Source organism: Dermacentor andersoni, chromosome 7, assembly GCF_023375885.2.
Source record: "Dermacentor andersoni chromosome 7, qqDerAnde1_hic_scaffold, whole genome shotgun sequence".
In the NCBI taxonomy this organism is placed as follows: domain Eukaryota; kingdom Metazoa; phylum Arthropoda; class Arachnida; order Ixodida; family Ixodidae; genus Dermacentor; species Dermacentor andersoni.
Window position 1 is genome coordinate 95,476,081 of NC_092820.1, and position 24,271 is coordinate 95,500,351.

Below are 24,271 nucleotides of genomic sequence, written 5' to 3' on the forward strand. Positions count from 1 at the left end.
GTGACCGGTGGCGTCCTGCCACCGGGAATTACCAGCAACGGCGCAGGCTGTCCTTACCGAGCATCAGCAGTTGCTCAAAAGGGCTACACTCAGTGTACAGATGCGGCTCCTACAATGGCTCTCGACGGCCCGTGTTGTGACGCCTGAATGGACGCAATGAAAAGGTGTGCGCGAGCTAGTAAATTTTTTTTGGCGCACAAGAGTACAGCTTCGAGGGGTGCACACGCTGTTGATATGAAACGCTTCGATAGATAAACCGTTTTTTTAGAGGCACTGAACTAAACACTGGGCTGTAATAAGTGTTTCCTGTTATTTTTTCAGTGTCTGTTATTAGTGCCTTTTCTTTTCACCGCGATCATCTACACTTACCCTCTCCTTTTCTTTGCTTTATCGCAATGCTGAGTGGAACGCTAGAAAACTGTAGCTAAGGCCGGCTTCTCAGCTTTTCCCTAGTAATAAATCTGCATGTATACCACTGGGGAGATCAAAGTTGGGTTTTGCCTGAACACGGGGTGAGGGTAGAAAAATAAATGAAAAACTACAAACAAGTAGGTGACACACAAAGAACAGTAAATGGCTGCGGAAGTGCGAAAAGGTGATGGGCCAAGCGACAAACAGTGAGGACTGCTAGAAGTCGCAAAATACGTATTTTAAACAGTTCTCTACCAAACCTTGAGGCTCATAAGTTTGTCTATGTGCGTATCTTCGTAACTATAAGCTCAGGAAGGGATATTCTACAATGAATCACATCCATGACGACAATGCGGTAATAGAGAAATCTGCAGAGTTCAATCAACCTCTCTATATGGCTTTCATAGATTATGCAAATGCATTTGTTTTAGTAGAGAGACCAGTATACTCGTAGAGGCATTGCATAATCAAGGAGTACAGGAGGCATACGTGAATATCTTGGGAAAGTGTCTACAAAGATTCCACAGCTACCTTGGTTCTCAACAAGTACAAAATTACCCATCAAGAAACGGGTCAGGCAAGGAAACACAATCTCTCCAATGCTATTCACTGCATGCTTGGAACCAGTATACAAACTATTGGACTGGGAATTAATACTTGGGTGAAGATCAACCGCGAATATCTCAGCAATGTTTGGTTTGTAGATTACATTGTCCTGTTCAGCAAAAGTGGGGACGAATTAAAACAAATGATTGAGGACCCGAAGCCAGAAAGTGTAAGAGTCAAGTTGGAGAATAAAATGCCGAATATAAAGATAATGTTCAATAGCCAGGCAAGGAAATAAGATTTCAGGAAAGCCAGTCAGCCCCTAAAGCCTGCACATGAATACGCTTACCTAGGTCAATTACTCACATTGGACCCTGATCATGAGAAGTAAATTTACAGAACAATAAAAATGGGTTGGATTGCACACGGCAGGCATTATCAGATCCTGACTGGGAGCTTACTACTGTCGTTGAAAAAAAAAGTGTACAATAATTGCATTCTAGCATTGCTAACATACAGGGCAGAAACTTTGAGGCTAACAAGGAAGCTCGACAACAACTTAAGGACCACGCAAAGAGCGATGGAACGAAAAATGTTAGGCTTAACGTTAAGAGACCGGAACAGAGCGGTGTGGATGAGAGAGTAAACGGCAAGAGCCGATATTCTAGTTGAAGTTGACATTAAAATAAAGAGATTGAGCTGCGCAGGCCATGTAATGCATAGGGTAGATAACCAGTATACCGTTAGAGTTACAGAATGATTGCTAAGGGAAGGGAGGAACAGTCGAGAATGGCAAAAAACTAGGTGAGTATATGAAATAAGGAATGTGTAGGCGCAAGTTGGAATCAGCTAGCGCAAGACAGCGGCAAGACATCGCGATCTTGTAACGTGATGTCTGGTTCCTAGAAGCACGGCGCGCATGTGATGAAGGTCTGTGACCCGCCGTAATTGCTTAGTGGCCATGGCGTTCGGCGGCTAAGAACGAGGTCGCGGGATCGATTCCCGGCCACTGTGGCCGCATCTCGATGGGGCCGAAATGCGAAAACACCCGCGTACTTAGATTTAGGTACACGTTAAAGAACCCGTTGTGGTCCAAATTTCCGGAGTCCCCCACTACGGCGTGCCTCATAATCAGATCGTGGTATTGGCACGTAAAGCCCCATAATCTTTTTGAGGACTTGTGCATGCGCTGAAGCGTTGACTGTTGGGCCAGTTGGTGCATCATGTTGTGTCGATCGCTGATCGAAATAAGGGCCGGAAGAAACGATGTGGACTGGACAGACACTCTGCGCCATTCTACCCTAAAAGATAGGACCGCGCCTAAACCCTCCAACAACCATATATATTTCGCCGCATGTGTCATATCGCCGCGTATAGTTCCAAATGCGCAAGCCGTTCTTGAATTGTTCGTGGTTCATGAAACACACACAAACACGCACGTAATCATTCAAACTATACTACAGGCTGTCACAGTAAGAAACCATCATGCAGCGTCACCCACAAAAAGCGTCGAGATGCTTACCAGGTTCTTCCACACCAGTTATTTTTCCGACGACGTTGTATGTCATCGCAAGACCATTCTTCAGATGAACTTCGAGTTTCATTTCCCTGGAAATTAGAGCAAAAACACGTCCTCACAGAGTTCTCACTTGGCGACTGACTCCGCAATTTAATTAATATTTTTCCGCCATCGACCACTTATGCACTGAGTAAAGCATTACTCGCAGTACCAAACAGATCATTTGGAAAACAAATTTGTGCTAAGAGGCAGATTTAGCTCGGAGGCAAGTCTGATTTCATTTGTCAAATTAATTTAATACGCAGAAATACTCTCATGAGATAACCGCTGGGCCAACTCGAATGAAGTGTGTTGTATTTGAGAGAGAAAGCTGAAGTACACCGAGGGTAGCAAGCAAAATCTTGATTTAGGGCCCTTTAGCTTCTGCAGAAAATGCCAGAAATCGTTTAGCTTAAAAAATTTAAGCATAATTTATAGTTTTCAACTCTGTAACTCTGCCCGAAAAACAGATATCGCAGTTCTATAAGCTAGAAGTCTTAGAGTAGGTAAAGCGGACAAATTGGATATAGGAACTTACAACCTAAGTGACATTACTAAAACGCTTAGCAGGTGTAATTTACAGAATTCTGATATTGTTGTTTATTACTGAGGTTCGAAGTTGAAAATAGGTAATTAAGATAATTTTTCAATGTTTCATTCGCACGAATTTTTCATAAACATTTTACGGCGCAACTAAAAATAGTCGCATTTTCACCCGATAGGCGAATTATCGATTGTGATAGCAAACTAGTACACAGCTATACGAAGCAAGAATAGCAGTTTTGTATTTTCGAAGAATGAACTGCTGGACTCCGACATCTAAAGCGAGTTTTGCGCCAAAACCACACAGCGCCCGTGCTGTCTCCTTTCCTGTGTGTGTGATTCTGGCTAAAAACTCGTTTATTGTGCAGTTTTATCGGCCGTATAAACTTGGAAACTTTCGCTTACTAAGTGAATTAACAAGCGTGGTGTCAGCGCGCACAATCATAAATGAACACAACATACTCGACGAGCGCGGACAGCCTTTGTCAAAACGCTGGACGCTGGGGTCAGCAAGCGCGGCAGCCGCAGCGAGCGAAGTGACCTTTGTGCAGTCTATCGCTTCAACGCAAGAAACGCGAGAACACAGGGCGCACAAAGGTCTGAGCCATCTGCTGAATCCTTTCAATATACGGCGCACGCGACCGCGCGTGCCTGTGCATAGTACGCGCTTGTTGGCGAGTCCAAGCCGCCCCCTCCTTCCCTCTCTACCAGCTCCCCACGGCCTTTCTGACGACGGAAGACGGTGCGTTTTCTCTCTGCTTCTCCTTCGCTCGCTTTCACTCGCACGTATAGCATACGACGCGCGGCGACGGTGTTATCGCCCTTGGACTTTAAACGGACAGCCTTACCAGGAGCGCAGACAGGAAGTGCAAGGAAATAGCAAGGAAACAAGGAGACACCACCTGTGCCTTTAGGTGTAAAGGGTTGACGAAAAGGCTTGCTTACATTTGCTATATACGAAATAAAACGCCAGTGAGTAAATTAACGACTGCAGGTACACAACAGGAACACGCACACAAAGCACCCTTCCAAGCGACTTAACCGCTAAAGACGGCCGACATAGTACGTATTAACAGTATTGCAACGCACAATCATCCTCGTTAGCCGTGCAGGGGCAAAAAACTCCCTCCGTTTGCTACGATCGAGACTGAGATTACCGTATCACACATAACGCCCTTTTGGTCGATTATCAAGGTGTAAGCAACTAAACAATTCCAGTGTATCCTTGTCCACTCGGAACTGCGCTGCTGTCAAAATTAAATGAGCCCACTTCAGGCAGAGAGCACATTGATGACTGTCAGTCACTTTCCTCAATACACGTCGGTGAGCGTGAATTATTCTCGTGAGTGAGCGTGCGAGGGAATGTACACTGTAAGGTCGGAGGATTCTAGAATTAAACTTACTGTGCAATATGCTTTCTTCATGGACTTCCGTGCAACGCGGTGATTTTCGGAATGTTCAGTCTATGGACTCGCCATGCTTGGGCAGTTTAACACGCTGTGCGGCGGAGTGCGGACAACGAAGTCGCGAAATATAACGACTTTCAAACGGGAGCACAAGTGTTTAAAGATTACGGGAGAACCTACGGCTGCAGAGACATGGCGAGACACTTTCCTTCCAAGTCTTTTGCTATCTGGGGCCGTAGAAACAATACTGCTCCGCACGAAAGCCAGGCTGTTAACGTCGCAGTATGTTTCCTGCATGCGGCGCGAGAATGTCAAATGCACCGGTGCCTGCAGGCAGTGCTTAGCGACTGAAACCACGATACTCGAAGCGCGTCGCTGCCGGCACGTTTTGAGCCACCGGTGGGCGCTGGGGACACCAAGCTGATGCATTTCTGTATCGCATGAAAGCGAGAGCCTCTGTGACGCATTGTGACTGCATTCGGCGCCTCAGGGATCACCCAGCGTTCACCGCCGGAGCAAGAAGCTCCGGTCGTCACGCCGAAGCAATCGCTGAGCATTGTAAACGTATGTGTTGCACTTCAGAAACGCCGTTTTTTCGTAACGCACTCATGCTCCATAGCTGCAAGGATTCACTTGACCTCACGTTATGCTTTCCTCCGTACGAGAACTCAACGTTGTGCAGAAGCCAGTGATAGAATAGTTACCAACATTCCCAATATCTTAAATGGAGCAGTCGATCAATCGCAGAGTCGTAAACTCACTTGGCATCAGTAAAACCTGGCCCAAGGCGGTAGGTGCCAATGTTCAAGTCGCCCGTCCACTGTTCGGGCGACGGAGGGCCCGCCAGGCGTCTGAAGAGAAATAGAGTAGAAATAGAAAAAGCAGGAACACGGGGATGGGCAGTGAACGCCAGTTAGCAACAGATTCTCTCATAGCGGGGCGTAACCGTAATTGAGTTATCATTATCGTATTTTGTGAAAAAGAAAACTGTAATCCACAGACTCCGGCATAGAGTTACAATGAAAACCCGCGTGGCTTCCCAAGAAAGAAAACCTCACAGTTGTAGAAAATTTGTTTGAGCGACCAATGGTAGAGCGATCGTCCAAGAAGGGCGTTGGTTCAGAGTTCGATCGCTGGACCAGGAAGAATTTTTCTTCAACTACGAAGCTTTGTATCTAGAAAGCCGGTATGGCTTTCTTTTGCTGCTTCGTGCAAAAGGCAGGTGAACGACAATTTTTCCTTTCATAAATCTTCCTCCGCCTGTCGGGCTTCCGCGGAAGTGATTTTACCATCGTATTTTCTAGGTGCGTGATCATTTACGACACAGAAACTTTATAAATGCCCGTTGTCTGCAATTTCCTTGCTATTTCTTACACAAAAGGCGGCCACGAAGAACGATGTGTAGAGTTTTGCAATCGCACTACAGGCTTACTAAGTAACATTTGTAAAGCGAGTTGAAAGCATTCCTATAAGTGCTATATAGCCTTCATATCAAAATTACCGCAACAAAGTTTTCTAATGTTTCCTACGCCATAAGCGTGTACCGCGCCTTCTTGAGTGTCACGCAGCGCGAAAACACCGTCAGAAACCTGCGCCGACATGACGAGTCATAGAGCAGCTTCGAGGTATACCTAAGCCTTTTTCCGCACTTGAAAACGTTGCCTTGCACTCATAGTTGTCAGCAAAGTGATCACAGCTAACGTACTTGAAGCTGAGATACAGTGAGCTTCAGGCACACCTATATATAGCACTTTCCGGAAGGAAATACCGAAAACAAATTGACGGAAAGCTGTTACGGAACGACCCTTCACAGATGTAAACAAACCGTTAGCCATGAGCACTGCCGGCTCCGCTGAACGCGGCCTGTCTCTCGCGCGGCGTACAGCCTGATGGGAAGCGCCACGTGACCAACCTGTTTCGGGCGGAGGGAGTTTTTTAAAACTCCCTGTGCAGAGTGTTCGCAGGAGAACAAGATTTTGAAGCGGTGTAGAATCGCGTAATGTCGCCTTAATCCTCCCACAGCTACCCAACGGAGTGAAACGAGGGAAGGCCGCTGTATTGCTCCCATACATCGGAGTAAACATTCAAGGATAGGGAGGTTTTAGGGAAGATCACCTGTTAAAAACCCCCAAGTGGGTTCATTTTCGTCGACAGTGTAGATACGCATGTTTGAAATGTAGCTGGGTAAGCTCAACGAGAAAAAGAGCGCCAGCACTTGAACGTAGCTGTTCAGAGTACGCTTCTAAAACACGGAATAAGAAATGCAATTGTTAAAGGTAAATGGCAAGCTTTGCTAGCTTTATCTAACCTGCGCGCTTGTCACATGGATGTATACGACAGGGGCTACGGTGTGTTAACCGGAGTATTTTTTAAAGTACGATTAGCTAGCTGATTAGTCAAGTTAAATTGTGTCAATTTTTGGTGCTCAGGGCTAAGGGACAATTTGGAGCTCACGTTACAGTGTCCCTGCCATCAACTGTGTTTTCTATATAATACAACCGATTTACGGCCCTTTCACTCCTACGCCGAGAAATGATGTCCAGTCACCAGCGTTCATTTCCAGTGCTTTTTTACCTCATAACCAACTAAATATATACGCCCGTGCAACTTCGGCAAACCGTCTACAATTTCTTGTAAATCATTACTGCAGTGCTGTGTTAGTAACTCTTTTTAAGCGCTTCAATTAGAATCCTTTCCTTCGGCTAAAACGATGCTGCAATTAACAAATATTTAGGTTCCATTTATTTTGTTCCTAATAACGAGAATAAAAATGAAATAAGGCGATGTATTAAAGCACACCGAAGAACACATTGCAATGCTCTATTTTTAAGACAAACAATTTCTGTTCAAATCGCGTTGAACGGGGGTTGTTGACGACGAAAGAGGGAGCTAGGCCGGGTGTTCTAGACTGCTCATAGTCAAGTGTAAGTTGAACGGATAGCCCGAGCCAAGGTTACACCAACGTCAAGCAAATAGCACATGTCCTACCTCAGTATCTGGGCCGCTTCCTCGAAGGATGCTGTGAAGGCCGGGATGCCAGGAAGGTTTGCCTCCCTCAGAGGTATTCTGAAAGCGTCCTCTTGACAGATTGGAGAAGGTACAGGTTGGCCGAGGGAGAAATGGCTAATGCGATGGCGGTGTTGCGCGCACTCGCCAAAGGTCACTTAACGTTATTGTTCTCGGAATTCCCGACATCCGTCCAGGCTAAAATACATTCGCACCCTTGTCTTACTGGGATCAATATATTAAGAAACACCTCCCAAGACCAGTTACTCAATCGGTCAGAAATAATTATGGTTTGCCTTGAGGGCAGGACAGATAAGCACTAAACAACGACACTGAGTGCACCACGCGTTGCGCCGATCAATGTTCTTCAGCACCGAGTGTACTTTATGCGGCGCCGTATAACGTCAATCTACCGCATTTGAACGCATTTGAACTTCATTGCAATTTCCTGACGTCAAATTTACGTATCCGCCGACGTAAACATCTGGCTGTGACCCGCAGCGTCGTTTGAACAGCCCAATCAAACGCTCTCCTTGTTTGTAAGACGTCACTTTTGTTTGCTTTGGAAGCAAATAGCATTGCCTACCTTGACAGTGTTTTCTTATCTAATTGGCTGACAAGAGGCGAGGAACGCGCGCAAGTGGGGAGCGTTTGGGCGAGTCCGAGCTAGTACAGTGAAACTAGATAACCGGGCGAGGAGGGCGGTGCCCTCGTCTGCGTTTGGTCCGCTTCCCTTTGCTTAGCTTGCGTTGGCTGGTCGAAAATCGCGGCGACGTGCAACAAGGAAGGTTAAAAATACCGCTAAAGCATCCTCAGCGAAGAAGAGTTGGCAACGTGGTGACGTGCGCGTGCCGAAAAGGCTCAACAGTGGCGTTAAACTGCGACCCCAAATTTTTATTATACGTAGCGAGACTCATTCTCCCCGGCAGCTCCGTTTAGCCAGTGTCAGAGCAATCGGTGGACAGCCAACCTTTATACCTTTCTGAACGGGGCAGCGTCCTGCTATTCTAAAAGAAAAATCAGTTTTGTTCGGCATAGTAGTGCATCTTTAATCTGCACACGTCACTTTGATGGAGTGAATTTGAGAGGTTTTTTGACGAGGCGTGACAGACAGGCGAAGTGAACGCAGCCCGAAAATGTTTGACCAATAGCGTAAGGCTTATGGTGGAAAAGGCGTAAGATCGTAAATAACTGTATTCTTTTGTTCAGCCTGATTATACATAATCAGTGTGTCCACGTAACATCAGATGCGGAGTTCTCGCGGTTCTCGTGACCTCGCGTGACAGACAGGCGGAGTGGGGGTGCCATAAATATTTTTGACCAATCGTGAAGGGCTAGTGGCAGAAACGGAAGAGAAACAGATTGGAATAGCTTCACATTATAGCGCCCGTGAAGTGTGCACGTAAAAATTGCGGTATTTATCTATCTTTCTTTTTTTGTGTTCCACGAGACGATTGGGTGAGAGCGCTTTGAAGGATTGACAGAAATGTCAGACGAGGCAGCAGTCAAGAAGCACTCAAGTGACTGATGAAACACAGATGCGAGAAGCAGCACGATAATTAAGCGAACCATGTGCACGAAATGATAATTCATTGAAAACGGCGTTAACTCACGAAGGTACACCCGTTCCGAAGATACCTGCAGGCGATGAGCGCTGAGAGGCAGCCTTACGAAAGAAAAGCATTGCACTTAATCATGGTGACCAAGTATAGAATTGGCTTGACGACGACAGACACTTGGATGCCATTTTCCCTATTTAACGTAAATGTTTTTTTTTTCACAGGTGGGATCATTGTAGCGAATGTGAATAATTGGCGTGCATTATGCAAAAACGAAGCAAGCATTTTTGCGCAAGTTGTAGAATGGTAGAATCCCCAAAGTAACATCGTTTATATGGCTGTGACAAACATATACGTTAAAGATAAAAACCTAGAGCACTAAATACGCATCACAATGCACTAAGTAACTCTGTGAAAAAGAAGGCGTGGTCAGTTTTCGACACGAGGACACAAAAGAACAAGTGTGCATTAACCCATAAGGAAAATCGGCAGAAACAAAGCGTACGTTCTCCCAATAAATTCGGCCACGAAAATCTGGAAATGCGTGTCTGGAAGTATCTATACTGTTGAGTCACTTCCTCGTACACACTAACCTGTAGCTGGGTAAACGGGCGTCAGTGGGTCTCCGTTAACGAGGGAGAGCGTTCCAGAGGCGACTGCTGACGCCGGTAGAGACATCGACTCCGGGAAAGGTCGTTGAGGCTGGAGGGCGTAGTCTGCCGGATCAGGGTAGAGGATGACCGCCGAGGCACCTTGCTTTTCCGCTTCTTTCACCTGGTAGAATAAGTTGTTAGTTTAGTGCAGAATGGATTATTATTAGCGGTGAATAATAATCATGAAAAACGGTTATTTCGGACGCACTCGTGTAATAGTGCTTCTTTATTTATTTGCTTGCAAGATTACTCCTGAAAAGTAGAGCTGGCCTGTTACGTGAGAAAAAAAAATGGTGAAATATTTTTCGCCCCTACAATCTATCCAAAGAAGTCCCAGTTTCTTCTGTCGGGAATATTTGGAAAGTTCGCCTATATCTGTATGCGATGAACTTGAATAAAGAAAAATAAAGCCTCAGAAATACGAAGTCTACGACAGTACGACTACTGCTATGACTGGACGAAAACGTGCATTCTTTGCATTGCTCTGAAAAATGTGACTCCATTGGCGCTTGAAATTTAATATCCGGGCTTATACGGGAGTACAGTCCGAAAATTATGATTCGAAGCTTCTTCGATAACCGTAACGGGTACAGCTACTACACGAGCACGGGTATTTCACCTGGTAGCTACGCACGTCCTAGCCAAGGTGAGAAGCTCGGCTCGCACGCGCAAGGTTGGCACGAAGCGGCGTCGGTAGTGGCAACGACAGAGCCGTATAGCGGAAGGCTAAAACTCTCTGATAGCGTCTTACGTAGCGAATTCCAGTGGGAGTACAAGAATGAGAAATAAGAACGACACTGTGTCCATGACCAGTTCCGGTTTAAAAATACCAAAATATCTGGAACGCGAATCGATGGTGGCGCTCTTCCCGACGCTCAGTTTAACCGGCCTCTCAGATCTCAAGAGCGCACCCAAGGTGGGTCTTTGCAATCTCGGAGGCCACGTTTTGGAGGCTGCGGATCAACTTCTTGGATTTAGTTGAATCGTGGATAGGAGGCCGATAGGAGCAACTATCGCGGATAGGAGCAACTAAAGAAGCCCGAACAAAACTTCCGACGGCTATGTTCCCGTTTAACTGTTCGGCATAAAGGCATTGCAACTGTCACTGACGTATTCCAAGTCTTATTTCACACTTTAGACGAGGACGTCCATGTAGCACAAAAATGTTTCTGAGATGGTGTGGTTGAACACAGTGTCAAAAAATATCGCTAACAGCAGTGCCGTCATCTGGTGTTGTGGTATTTCGTAAACGGGGAAAAAAAAAAAGAACGCGGACGGGTTAAAACGTTCTATTAATGCAAAGTGGAAACTGCAGATTACAGATTACAGCTTTCTGCATCGCACTATTACAATAAACAGAACAGTTGGTATCCACATTCACTTTGGCCTTTCGGTTGGACGACGCCGCGAGGATTTGTTCCGCTATCCGCGAGTACGGCACACGAAACAGCGAGTACAGGCACGGGCTTTGCTTACCTTGTTTCCCCGAAACACGCGACCAAAGCGGATGACAACGATCTTTCCGGTGACATTGATGCTGGTCTCGCGCAGGTAAGCGAAGTCTTCCGGTCGCCCATAATTGGCGTAGACGACCTCCGCCTGTGCGGAAGAACAAAAAAAGTCACTCAACAGTACGGTCTTAATTTTAGGTAGAATGTTGACGCTAAGACCAAACAAAGTATAAGTGCGCATTTACGGTCATCCAGAGAAGACTAGATTTTTGAAACCGCAGAAAATGACATTATTTGTCCCGAGGTATTGAGAAAAGCAAGAAGGTACCAGAAGCATTACCGCAAGTTATCATTTTTCGGAGTTTCAAACCTACGCGTCATCCCATGGGAAATAATCGTTAAATTCGATCATTGAGGTTTGCCCCATATGTTGGTCCATGATACCTTCAACGTTTACAAGAGTACCTATCACCACGAGGCTTTTCCCAGAAAAGCAAACTTAAACATTTCTTCTAGCAAAAGCGCTCCGCAACATTAAAGCTAACAGGTTTTCCGTACACAAGAAGCGTACTCTAACCTGTTTTCCGTTTGTCTATCTGGAGCGACATTCTAGTGCGAGCGCTCCAATTTCTTAAGTACAGAAATGCCTGCGGCAGATAAGACAGAAGGTTGGGCGATTCTGTGTAAACGCATCTCCTAAAAAAAGAGCGAAAATATTGCTCTATCGCTTTTTCTCCTATCACTCATCTCAGTTTTGGCACTGTTTTAGAAGTGCGAAACGAGCTGCTCCACGTCGAATTGTGGCGGTAGTTGCTGCACACGCGTATATTGTATCGAGCGTTCGCAGAGCAGGTCACAGGCTCTAAAGCGTGACGTCACAAGGACGCCGACGCGCAACCGTCAGATTCTGCGCAGGAAAAAAAAAAAATATTTCGTGAAGCTCTATATACGCACCGTGAATTATCACGAAAGTCAAATTTCACATATGTGGCCAATTTTTGGAAAGTTGTGTAAAAAATTACTGTTCGAAGCGCAGAAATTATTAGAAGTGTAAACGAGGTCTTCTGTTGATTTTGGTTACACTGTATTATTTTGATTACAAACGTGCTGCTAATCCGTACGTTCCTTAGATTATCAACTTAATCACCCGTGAAATTCAGTATGTCAATTTCCGCCATTCGTATGTATGGGGCTTGAAACACTAATGGAGCCCAGAATCAGCACAAAAGCGGTAATCATGCATCAAAACATCACAAGACCAGTCACACGCCGGCGCTTTTATAAGCGTATCATATCCGACTCCGGAGCTTTGGTAGGTTGGAAATGGCTCGAAGCATCCTTAAATTTCCTGCTAAACATATGTGCCCCGAAGATGGAGCAAGTACGCCACGGTACACGGTACAACATGTATCCTAAACGACCCGCGGAACATGCGAATCCTCTCGCAGTGCGAATCACTCGCCTATGAGCGATGAAGCTTGCTGCTTGCTGCCCATATAACTTGCGCTTCAATGTGGAACCGGTTAGTGATCAAACGCATTTACTTGAGCAACAAATAGACGTAAGGAAAAGAAAACAAGTGATCAGCACAGTCTCAAAATTTACGGGCTAAACATATCCACAGTTCGTAAATTCATAACGGTGATCACCTTTTAAAACCAAGAAAGCTCGAGTAGGGAGGCTCCTTGTTCAATGCGCAGCTGTCTTTATAGGACAAGCCGACGGAACACCGATGGAGCGGCAGCGGTGGGCCCCCATATTTCACTTCAAGACCGCCTCACATTTAACGTATGCGTTAATGTCCATGAAGTTCTGCTTGACCGATGGTTATAGCTTCAAATGGTTGGCTGTTAGCGCCATCCATTCATTTTTGTTCTCCCATGCATGGCTCTGAATCACTGCTGCTAAGCTAAAGCTGATGAAAGTACATTTGTGAGTAACAGCGCGGTTTCTCTTTCACATGAAAACATACCTACAGGCATTAACGTTACACGCATAAGTTACGTCACAAAGTGATGGGCGCATAAACCGCATTTTGATAATAAACGGCGACTCCGATTTCAAACGGCTCGTGCTTACCACAACAGGTGTACTGCCGGTAGTGGCAGAATATGCTAGGTAGGGCTCTATGGAGCCAGTCTTCTGCCTTGTCACCGAATACACGACCTTTCCCTCACTGTCAGTGATGGATATCTGAAAAGAAACAACATTATTGCCACTTCGCACATGCTAAAAGAACCAAGTAGAAACATTTATTGCAAAAGGGCAACCCAACGCCTAGTTGCTGCTTAGATACAATAGGAATAATCGCTCGAAGCAAGTCCTCAGATGCGGTGCAGTGTTACAGAACAGTATAAAGAAACATTGAACCCTAGTCTTTTTGAACAAACCTGAGCTTAAACCGCGATATTTTAATCAGCAAATGAAAATAAAAAAATGAATAAGAAATAAATGTACGGTAAGTCAATAAACGTGCGACGCTACTTTGTTATGATCAGGAAACCAGGAACAATTCTGAACCTGCAGCATGCGCAGCGCAGTTTATTTCGACAACATTCCATGGATGAAGGCCACCGACACAAGTTTTTGCAGAATAACCTCGTATTTGCAATTCCTGTGCAGAAAGCGTGGACCCTACAAACACTTTAAAATTAAATCGAACGGCTTGGCCATGTTAATCTGATTCGAACCGGAGTTTTCCGGATTCGACCGAGGTATCTCGCACTGCAGGCTGCTCACGTGCCTCAACTACCACATCGACTAATTAACATTTCCCAAGGTATAATTTAGGAATGATATCGTGGTGTAAAGCGGGATCTATAAGGTCGTATCTGCCAGTTTTAAAGGCTATATTGTGTGCAACTTACATAAATTTAATGTACGTGTTTCGCGGATTTTGGGACTCGAGCACATTTTGCCGTTCGAAATGTTTAAAGCATATTGCCGATTATTTCGTGCACTATATAAGACAACTGAGGACGTTAAGTGAAGTTCTGCATAAAATGTTGTGCCCCGAATTAATAAAATTCTGCTTAATTTTTATTTACGCAAACAGATGGCTAGAAACGGTTAGACTGCAGGCTTAACAGAAGCGCACCTGTCGTTTCACATGAATTCGCACATAAGAGACGGCTCCGAGTTGAAGCTCGCTTTAAATGAAATTGAGGATGGTCGAGGACGAGGTATGTCCCGCTTGGCAAGCAATCAAATCGTTCGTGGATCGAACCTCTCTCTCACTAAAATGGACGCCCACCGCAGTGCCTTGACTAGGGTGCTTCGACAGGAGAAATGATTATCGAGGCTCCCGAGCCTCGAGTGAATGAACATAGCCCTTAACTAATTACCCTCATTAGAGAATTTTAGAATAGGGGCCCCAAACATTTTCGGGCCCCAAAGAGAGAGAGAATACCTTTATTGAATTGGGGAAATGGGGATAGGGGATTAGGAGCTTGATGGGTGGTGCCCCAAGTCCAGGGCTCCACTGGCTTCTGCCGCTAGCCGAACGTGACCAAGAAGAGCCTTCTGCACCTTCGGGTCTGAGCTGGCGAGTTGTGCCTCCCATTTCTCCAGTGTGTTGGTTAGATTAAACCTAACTAAGTAGGCATTTAAATTTGGCGGTCTATTTTGGCATCCACATGAGATGTGGTACAAAGACGGTGGTGAGTCGCTACACCACGGACAGGCACGCCCGTACATCGTTGGGAAAAATTTGCTCAATCTTAATAAATTTGGGTAGACCCCCGTTTGAATCCTGCGGAGATCTATTGCGTCTTCCCCTTGCAAAGATGTGTGAGGGGCGCCGTATTTTTGCCGCATGCCGCGCTGGTGAGCAAGAATATCGCGTGGTGCCATACGTGCAGGATCGTTATCCTCCTCCTCGCGACGGCTTTCCTGTGAAGTAACGGGTTTTGAATGGGAGGGCGATGGTTGCTCCGCTCGGTTCGTGAGCTCTCGAGCTAGAGCATCAGCCCTCTCATTCCCCTCCAGGTCTGCGTGTCCCGGACACCAGACCAGTCTGTATGTATTCTTGAGTTCCTTTCCCAGGAGGTGGCTAACCTTGAAAGGGAGACGGCCGTTCATAAAGAAGCGGCACGCCTCCTGAGAGTCCGAGATGATGGTGTTGTACGACGGCCCCGTCCGTTCCCGGTCCTTGATTGCCAAGGCGATGGCGAAACATTCTGCCTTGGAAATAGAGGACGTGATCAGGGAGGCGCTTGAGATTAGGCTAGTCTTGTCATTGCCTATGACAGTGACTACTGCACGCTTCCAGTTGTAGTTAGAGGCATCAACATAAACGGTGTTCTCATTATTCCTGACAAGTTTGCCTAGCCATTTCACCCTCTCTTCTCTTCGCTTTTTGTTTCTGTCTTTGTGCATACTTCTCGGGACAGGAGCGACCGAGATCCTGCTTCGGACGGGACCGGGAATATCCACCAGTACCTCGTCCAAGTTTTGGGGGTGTGGTGGAATACCCGCCCTCATCAGGATCTCTCTGCCCGATCTCGTCTGGCTAAGTCGGCTTCTTTGTGAGATTAAAGTTGCGGCCTTGAGCTCGGAGTATGTGTTGTATACACCAAGGCCAAGGAGCTTGTCTGTCGGGGTGCCTACCGGTAAGTGCAAGGCCACCTTGTAGGCGCCTCTGATAATTGTGTCAACCAGCTCCTCCTCACTCTTGTTGAGTGTGTGAAAAGGGAGGCTGTATGTTAGTTTGCTGATAACGAGCGCCTGTACTAAACGGACAGTGTCGCTTTCCCTCATGCCTTGTTTGTGGAAGGTGATTCTTTGAATCATCCTTGCCACTTGTTTTGTTGCCGACTTTAGTAAATTGATGGTGTGGCTGGCCCTGCCGTTGCTCTGACTCAAAATCCCAAGATCCGAGCAACAGTGACCTCTTTGATTTGCTGATTTTCGATTTCAATTTCTATGTTCCCATTACTTTTATATCGTTTCCCGTGGATGCGTATTATCTCCGATTTTTCGGGAGCACAGCTGAGACCGCTGGCCCTGGCAAAGTTTTCAACTGCAGTGGCCGCCTCTTGGAGGGTCTGCTAGAGACCCGCGCGTAGCCCAAAGAGTGATGTCGTCCGCGTAAATAGTATAACCCAGTAGCGGGACACCCTCTAGGGTCCGCGCAAGTCTACATATGGCGATGTTAAAAAGTAGAGGAGACATGATCGCTCCTTGAGGCGTACGTTTGTTGGGCATTTGAAACGGATCGGATTTGACATGCGATATTCCTATCGTAGCCTTCCTCCCCGTGAGGAATGCTCTAATGTAATTGAAGACATTTTCTCCGCAGCCAATTATATTAAGCTCGGAAAGTATACATTCATGTGATATATTGTCATAGGCGCCCTTCAGGTCGAGAGCTAACAATAGGTGCTCCCCACCCTTGAGTACGCCTTTAAGTACCTCTTCCTGTAACAAGAGAAATGCGTCTTGTGTCGAGAGGCCGTTGCGGAAGCCCAACATGGTGGCCGGGAACAAACCCATGTCTTCAATGAAATTTTTAAGCCTAGTGTGTATGACCCGTTCGAAGAGCTTTCCCATGCAAGACGTCAGTGAAATGGGTCTGAGCGCCTGCAAGGATGGCTTCTTTCCGGGTTTTGGTATTGTAATAATTGTTGCAGTTTTCCACTCTTCGGGGATCTCTCCCTTAAGCCAATAGTTTTCATTAAATTGCCTAGTGATAGCTTCTATGACTTTATCGTTAAGGTTTCTAATCATAGCGTTGGTAATCTGATCGGCGCCAGGGGCTGTATTCTTCTTGGCCGCCTGGGCTGCCGCAAAAACCTCTTCCGTGGATATTGGGGCGTCTAGCTTCGCATTTTGGACGCCCGTATAATTAATTTGGCCTGTTGTCTGTATCGCGCTCCCTCCGACATATCTTTCGTTGAGATCCTCTATTAATGCTTCATTCGTGCCTGGAAATTCCTCCTCGATCCTTTGCAATGTTCTGCTGGTGCCGGTTTTCGACTTTTCCGGCTCCAGGATATTCCTCAGGATGGCCCAAGTTTTTGCGGTGCTCAGTGTGTCCTGTAGCGAACTGCAAAACTGGATCCAGCCCTCAGTTGCCAATTTACTGGCATAATGATTTGCTTCCTCTGCTAGGGCTGCGATCCTGCGCAGAAGGTTTTTGTTCAAGCGTTGTTTTCGCCACCTTTTTAGCAGCTTACGCCTGCATTCCCACAAGCTTAGGAGGTGGCTGTCCACCGCCGGTATTTCGACCGTCCGTGTAATCTTTTTAGATGCCCGCCCTTGTGCTGCTTTAATGAAATCGGACCATTCCCCCATGGAATCCGGTTAAAAAAAATAGCGTCGAAGCCACTGCGCATGCACGAGACGCAAACTGCGTTTCGGTTTTGCATTGGGAACGCTACTTCACCGATTTAGAGGGAGCTCAAATAGCGGCCCCAAAAGCTTTGCGTCAGCAAACATGGCGGCACCCATCGAAGCGAGGCCTCTAACCTAGCACCAAACTGGGTTCGATTCGTGGTAACACGTGAAGTTCGCAAGCTCGGAGAAGTGACTGCGGTTATCGCTTTCTCTTAACTAGCGAGTGTTATGATGATTGATTCATTAGACGCCGGCGATTCCGAATTCGGTTGTGGATTTTATGGCTCGTAGGCATAACACGGCTAAGCTTGGCTGGTGAAGGCACGTAAATTTGGTTTGCTCAAAACTAAGTGCAACTAATTGTTTGCTGCTTACAGAATAACCTCTAAATTGTAATTAAATGCCAATACACGCAAGTCAAAATTACTATTTCTACCATAAAATGGTATATTTTATTTAATTGCTTCTAATAGCTTTTTTTTCGACGCCGTAGTGGCGCTGTCAGCTCAAGACGCTATCCGCAAACGCAAAGCCCTACTCTAAAGCTCTTCACTCCTGCGTGCTTCAACGCTAACACCCGCAAAGCTCTTTGGGGCCCCGAACTATTGGGGCCCCTATTCTAAAGCTCTCTATTACTTGTGAGTATACACACTTGCTACTGTTGCTCATTTAAGGCCTCGGCAAGGCTTAATGGACCCTTAAATACTCATGTGGAGAACACGAGTCTGAGCCATATACCTGGCTGTGTCGATCCGGGTCCGGGTGAGAGAAGTACGCCTTGTAAGGGGTCAGGTGCACGTCTTCGAGCCCGTGGGCTTCCCACATCTTCGCCACGTATTCGGCAGAAGTGCGATCACCTTCTGTACCGCCCAGCTTGGGCATTTCGACGAATCTCCTGCGGGCGACGTACGTCACAGTCTTGTACTTAGTGTGCAAAAGAAGGCATCAGGGATCCCTGATGCCTTCCCTGATGCCGGGCAAGAACGCCCAAAATAAATGAGCTATAGAAATGTCGAAGGTGGGCTCCTCTTTTATCTCTGCTGCATGGCACAGCAGGGCGTTTAAACTGACCATAAAGAAAAACACCAAATCTGTTTTGATAGGTCATTTATGTCGTGGAATTCCATTTTTTTTCATTTGGTGGAAAGAGAGAGAGAGAGCATAAAACGAAGGCCAATTAGGGAACTACGCACTTTAATTTTCGCGCTAAAACCTCAACGCCGTCACGCCAGTGCGTGCGACGTCACGATTTGCAAGGTATTTTCTTCTCTTTAGCTTGTTTTAGCAAAGAAAATTTCTGCCAAATCGCAAAGTTGAGTCCCTGGCTATTTAAAAATACAATGTCATGCATTTTTAATCATAAGAAATCATCTATAGACCCGAGAAATTACCGTCAAAGTCCATGACTTCACGGAGGGCTGGTGGAAGAACTCCGGGACAGCGACAACATTATATATATATATATATATATATATATATATATATATATATATATATATATATATATATATATATATATATATATATTTTATTGCGTCTTTTCAGGCTAACTTAAGCTTTCTCTTACGGATAGCTGTTGGCGTTTTGATATAGCGGAACCGAACTTTAGCAAACAACTTGACTCACTATTTAGGTTTGGCATATCTTTAAAGTCATGCCTGTGACATAGTTCTAGGTCAATGTTCAAGACCGCACGACGATTCGATGGCTGTCGAGCCAGTAAATCGGGCTGAAAAACAAAAGCTACGGAACCAAGACGCTGTGTTGTAAAATGTCAGTTGCTATGTGGCAAACTCTCTTATCTTCTGAAGAACACAGGGGACAATTTCTGCGGTTTATAGTGTTGTGAGTCGGCCAGTCGGTAAGCGGATCGTCATTTCAATTGTACACACGTCTAGGGGAAGCGAACAAATTTGCAGTGCCTCACTGGGACTCGAACTCATGTCAATCGAATATGAATGCCATATTCTCAACCATCAGCCCTTTCAACTGAGGAAAATGGTGCCGAAAATGTTATCACTGTTGGTGCGTCGCTTAATGAAACTTCCAGCAGTAACTTATCAAGCCTAATCAATATTTGAAAAAAGAGAGAATGTGTTTGCAAATGTTTGCAAAAACAATATATTTTCAGCAGGTACAACGAAATGTTTGCTGTCAGAAAACTAGAAAGAAAAAATCCGCTGTATTGCATAACTTAAAGAAGAGGTCGAGGAACAGGCATAATATACAAACATCAAATTCTTGACACATGCTCAGTTGTGGGTGCACTTCCATGTTTAAGGATCACCATCATCAACTACACCATCACACTTTCCACTATAACGTGTCATACTAAAAATGCAGGGGCAAGACTGACGCCATAGTGTCTGCGTGTGCCATCGGTATGGCTGTTTATCCACCACAGACATCATTAACAGTTAATGGATTTGCTTAAACGTCGTTTCGTGGCTCTAAAAGAGCTCGTGGATCTTACAATTATGTTTCTGCGGCTCATATTTGACAGAAAAATATTTCTTTGTCGCTAAGCTTTTCATCATTACTGTTTGACTGTTTTCAGAGGCTAACGCGAACAAGCAGGGTCATTAAGGGCATAAACAGTAATACGCAGCGTGGTCGTCAATAACAACCAGAACCTAAATTTAGCAACTGGCGCACTCAAAACTCGTGACTTGTTCATGCATCGGAAATTATGCAATGCAATGAAATTAATAATTGGTAATGTAAATCATTTACGCGTTCTAAATAATTAGTGCCAGACTACAGCATGCTACACCACTGAATCACAAAAAAACTATAAAAGAAGCTGCAATGCTCCAGCGAATATATTTGTCTTATAAAAATCCATGCGCCTAAGCACTCTATTGAATAAGTGGTCCTGAGGAAAATGAATGGCCTCATTGTTCATTAAAACACGCATTAGAGTTGACTCAGCCCATTCTTTTTTCCTTCTTAAAAGCACCCGATCAGTTTGATGATGAAGAGACAAAATCTTCAAAATCTGATTACTGTAGCTCAATCAGAAGGCCTTTTTTTTGTAGCACGTCCTACACAGTGTTATACGAAGCAGGGAAGGTCGCACCTAGTGCGAGAGAAAGTAGTAGACTCACCGCAACATGGCCTCATAGTCGTACTTGTTGAGAAATGCCATGACGTCTTCTTCAACAGTTCTAACCTGGCCGACTGTTTCTGCTTCAGCAATCCCATGTTGATCCGACTTGGAACTGCTGCCACCCCGCATGGCGAAGTGGCCCAGCAGGACACCACAGATGACACCGAGGACGGAAATGGCCAAGCCGGAAGCGCAGCAGTATTTTCGGCTGACCATGGAGCCAAACCGGAAGTCATCGGGGTAGCCGGAGCTCATCTGAAGAGACCTCATTTCTGCGCCGGCCTCAGCGTTCCTGGAAAGAGATGAGATCACACGAGAGTTTAAAATTGTAGCAGAAACCATCGAATACGATTATGAAAGTCAGGAATAGCTTGCTTGCGTAACCTGCTGCATACCAGCATACCATCCGTGAGTCACGAAATCCTATGGGCACTTCAGCAGACACACGAAGTGGTAACCTCGCTGCCAACCACAATGCCGAATGATGTCACGGCACAGGATATCTCGTAATCACTGCATCTCAGTGGAAAATCCGCAATAACTGCCGCTATTCGTAGTATCCTATCTTGAACTTCGTTGCAATGACTATCCTACAAGAGACCACGCTACACGCGGAGGTATCTTTTGCGGATGGGATGCTATATACCGCTATAGTATATGTATTTAGGGCTACACACCGCTTGGGCCACCTTTGCACACCCAACTTGGGGCATTGGCCGATAATGGGCACGTAACGTTATCACGTCGTTATCTGCTGGCGTGCATAGCCAATGACCCACGTCTGCTCGGCAAGACAGCGGCTTGCACACACCTAGTGGCCCAAGCTGGTAGACAACTTGGGTTTGTGGGTATGAACCACTGTTGGTTGTGCGAGATCGTGTGGTCTATTTGAGAGCCATGTATAATACATCATCTTTGTCGGCTATAGATGTACTATTGATTAAATTTACCGAATTGTCCTATAATGTTCTTCGTTCCTGAGCTCCAGAGTTCTGAGCTTGACAGTACCCTTTTTTGAATATTAGCGATTTTTAAGAATTCCTACTAGAGGACTCACGGCCTCAATAAAATATTCGCTACGAACAATCGCTAGATTTAAACCGTTTCGTCTAAGTGCAAAAAAAAAAAAAAAAAACCCTGGGCGTTACTAGCTAAATACATGCGAAAAGAGAAATTCTTTTTCTCGGCAGCCATCGCCGAAAATTTGATGAAGTTTGTTGCATCAAAAAAAAAAAATTTAAACCTAGTGACTGTGTGTAGTGAAATTTTGATTTAAGCCGTCAATGTTTCAATAATTTAAAAATTGCATATCTTTAGTTAGCAAAACTATTAAGTTTACAACTCTGTAACTCGACATTTAAAAAAAAACTGACCGACAATTACGATACTCCGTAATGCGAGATTTGAGCGCGGCTTATGCATATTTCAGCAGGCACACAATGTGGCAATGTCGTTGCCAACCACAATGCCAAATGATTCATTTCGCGATACATTGCCTGGCGCGGACAATCTGTCTCGTTCGGCACGCTGCAAACGAAGCGAAGTGAGGCGCGATTGCCTCGCTAATCTCCCAGGTGAAAGCGAGAGGCAGCGGGTGGGTGACCCATGGGCACGATTCAGAGTAGTCGTCACAGATAGACCTCCGCTCATGCAGCGAGCGCTTTGTTTCTACATTTCTGACGCACGCTACTCTCGTGCCATCTCGTAGCCACCGTCGCCAGAGAGCCCGTGTTGCACAGCACTACGCTTTTCTTCTCCCGATTTCGCAATACCCTCCTCCTCCACTTTCCGCTTCTTGGTTCCACTGCATCATCCTCCTCCGCCTTCCTCCTCAAGCTCTCTTCGCTATCGCCGTCTTTCATCTGTCGCTGCATTACACGCTCACTATTTAATCTTTCGCTGTGCTCGTTCGCTCAGTTACGAGAGACGCCGAGGCACGCCGACGCTCAACAAAGGAACGGGCGCCTAACAGCTGCGCTCAAATACGATATCACAATTATGTAAGTTGCATTAATAGTACATCTAGAGCGGACAACATTGGTGTATTATACGTAGACTTTTGTAAAGCCCTCGTAAAGAATGCAAGAAATTGATGTGAGACATAAATTGACCTATCAAGTTTCTCCGCTTCGGATGCTCTAACGGATGCAGCTTACAGAACTGTGATAGCTATTCTTAGTGCAGAGCCGCAAATTTCTAAACTTCGTGCTTCAATTTTAGAGCGCAACACGTCGGCGCCCGTTCCTGGGCGAGCGTCGGCGTAACAGCACGGATGGGCACAATGAATAATGAAAGAGCGAACGCGGAGTGCAGCGGGGGATGAAAGACGCGAGGAGGAAAGCGGAGGAGGAGGGCATGGCGAAAGCGTGAGAAGCGTAGTGCGGCGACGATGGCTACGAGATGGCGCTAGAGCAGCGCGCGCCGTCTAGGCGGCTTGCTGAATGCGTGCGATGGTGCAGCACTTGTTAATTGCGCCGACGCGTCCCCCACGCGCTGCTTCGCGCACCACACTTCGCTGCGTTTGGAACGTGCCGCACGAGACAGATTGTCCGTGCTAGCCAATATATGGCGAAATGAAAACACGTTTAGAACTGCGCTCAAATTTCGCATTACGGAGTATGGTAACCGACGGTGAAATTTTTTTTTTTTGAGGCAACCAATTTTTGACAATTCATTTTGAACATTCCGGCCTTAATCAATATTCTGATTTCAGCAGTCACTAGAATAGAACGTTCTTTCTCAAATGCAAGGAATTTCATTAAAATCGGCCCAGTGGTTATCTCAGAACAGCGTTTCTGCGTTTTACATATATCTGAATAGGCGGCATCGGAGTTGAGCCCGAGCTAAAGCTTCCTCTTAAGAGAATAAGCTTTGGTTCAGGACCTATCTAAATACACGGGAGCAGAAGATTGTCTTTCTCGGCATCTACTGCCATAGTATTGATGTTTGTTTCACTTCACTTATGGAGGATAGACTCTACTGATCAAATTTTAAGCATGAAATGTTTTTGGCTCCTATTGTCGGCGACCTTCAAATGACCTTGAACCAAAAGCCAGAGCCGTTATCGGGGTACTCAAACGAGAACATCCGAGTAAGTTTCAAGAAGAAAACGAGATCATCTGGGCAACCCCATGGCAACCCGCCAAAATAACAAAAGCGGTCTCTGGCCCCCGAATCTTCGTACAACACCGCAGTACATGAGCTAGTTACTGCCCAAACAAGTTACATAAAACATTGCTTCCGATGTCTTCCTGATGTTTGTTCACAATATCACTCAAGCTGTAACTTCTAGTACGCTAAAGTTTTATTTGTCATTTCCGATAGCGACGTTCAAAAGGCAAATGCAGGGCACCGTATACTTCACTGTCATTTGTCTATATATGCCCACGGGCTGCCGTGAATAAACCAGTTGAAAATTACCGCCCATGTCGTTTTTTCTGTTCTCTTCCCCTGTCTCTGTCTTTATTTGCGGTCAATATGATATGCAGTAAACATCAACTAGGCCGAACTGAAGGTCTTCACTTCACTTTGCTGAGTGCTTGTAGCCTCTGCCTTACGGGGCTATAAGCCATTGCATTTTTTGCCTTACGGGGGTATGAGCCATTGATGATGACAGTTTGTGTTCACAGAGAACAAGAATGCACGGAACCCTAGCCATATACAGCTTCGCTTAAAAACACCCGTGTACCGTGC

At 45.8% G+C, this 24,271-nt stretch overlaps 1 protein-coding gene across 1 annotated transcript in view; it reads right to left on the minus strand.

The window, feature by feature from the left end:
- The window catches only part of LOC126534088 (N-acetylated-alpha-linked acidic dipeptidase 2-like), a 58,918-nt gene that overhangs the window by 19,403 nt on the left and 15,244 nt on the right, over positions 1 to 24,271 (minus strand). Inside the window, exons 2-9 of the mRNA XM_050181308.3 lie at positions 20,577 to 20,870; positions 18,208 to 18,364; positions 13,213 to 13,326; positions 11,159 to 11,281; positions 9,623 to 9,803; positions 7,453 to 7,543; positions 5,226 to 5,315; positions 2,480 to 2,565 (exon numbers count right to left, since the gene is read on the minus strand). Coding sequence (XP_050037265.2) covers positions 2,480 to 2,565; positions 5,226 to 5,315; positions 7,453 to 7,543; positions 9,623 to 9,803; positions 11,159 to 11,281; positions 13,213 to 13,326; positions 18,208 to 18,364; positions 20,577 to 20,870 — 1,136 coding nt within the window. The remainder of the gene's footprint in view (positions 1 to 2,479; positions 2,566 to 5,225; positions 5,316 to 7,452; positions 7,544 to 9,622; positions 9,804 to 11,158; positions 11,282 to 13,212; positions 13,327 to 18,207; positions 18,365 to 20,576; positions 20,871 to 24,271) is intronic.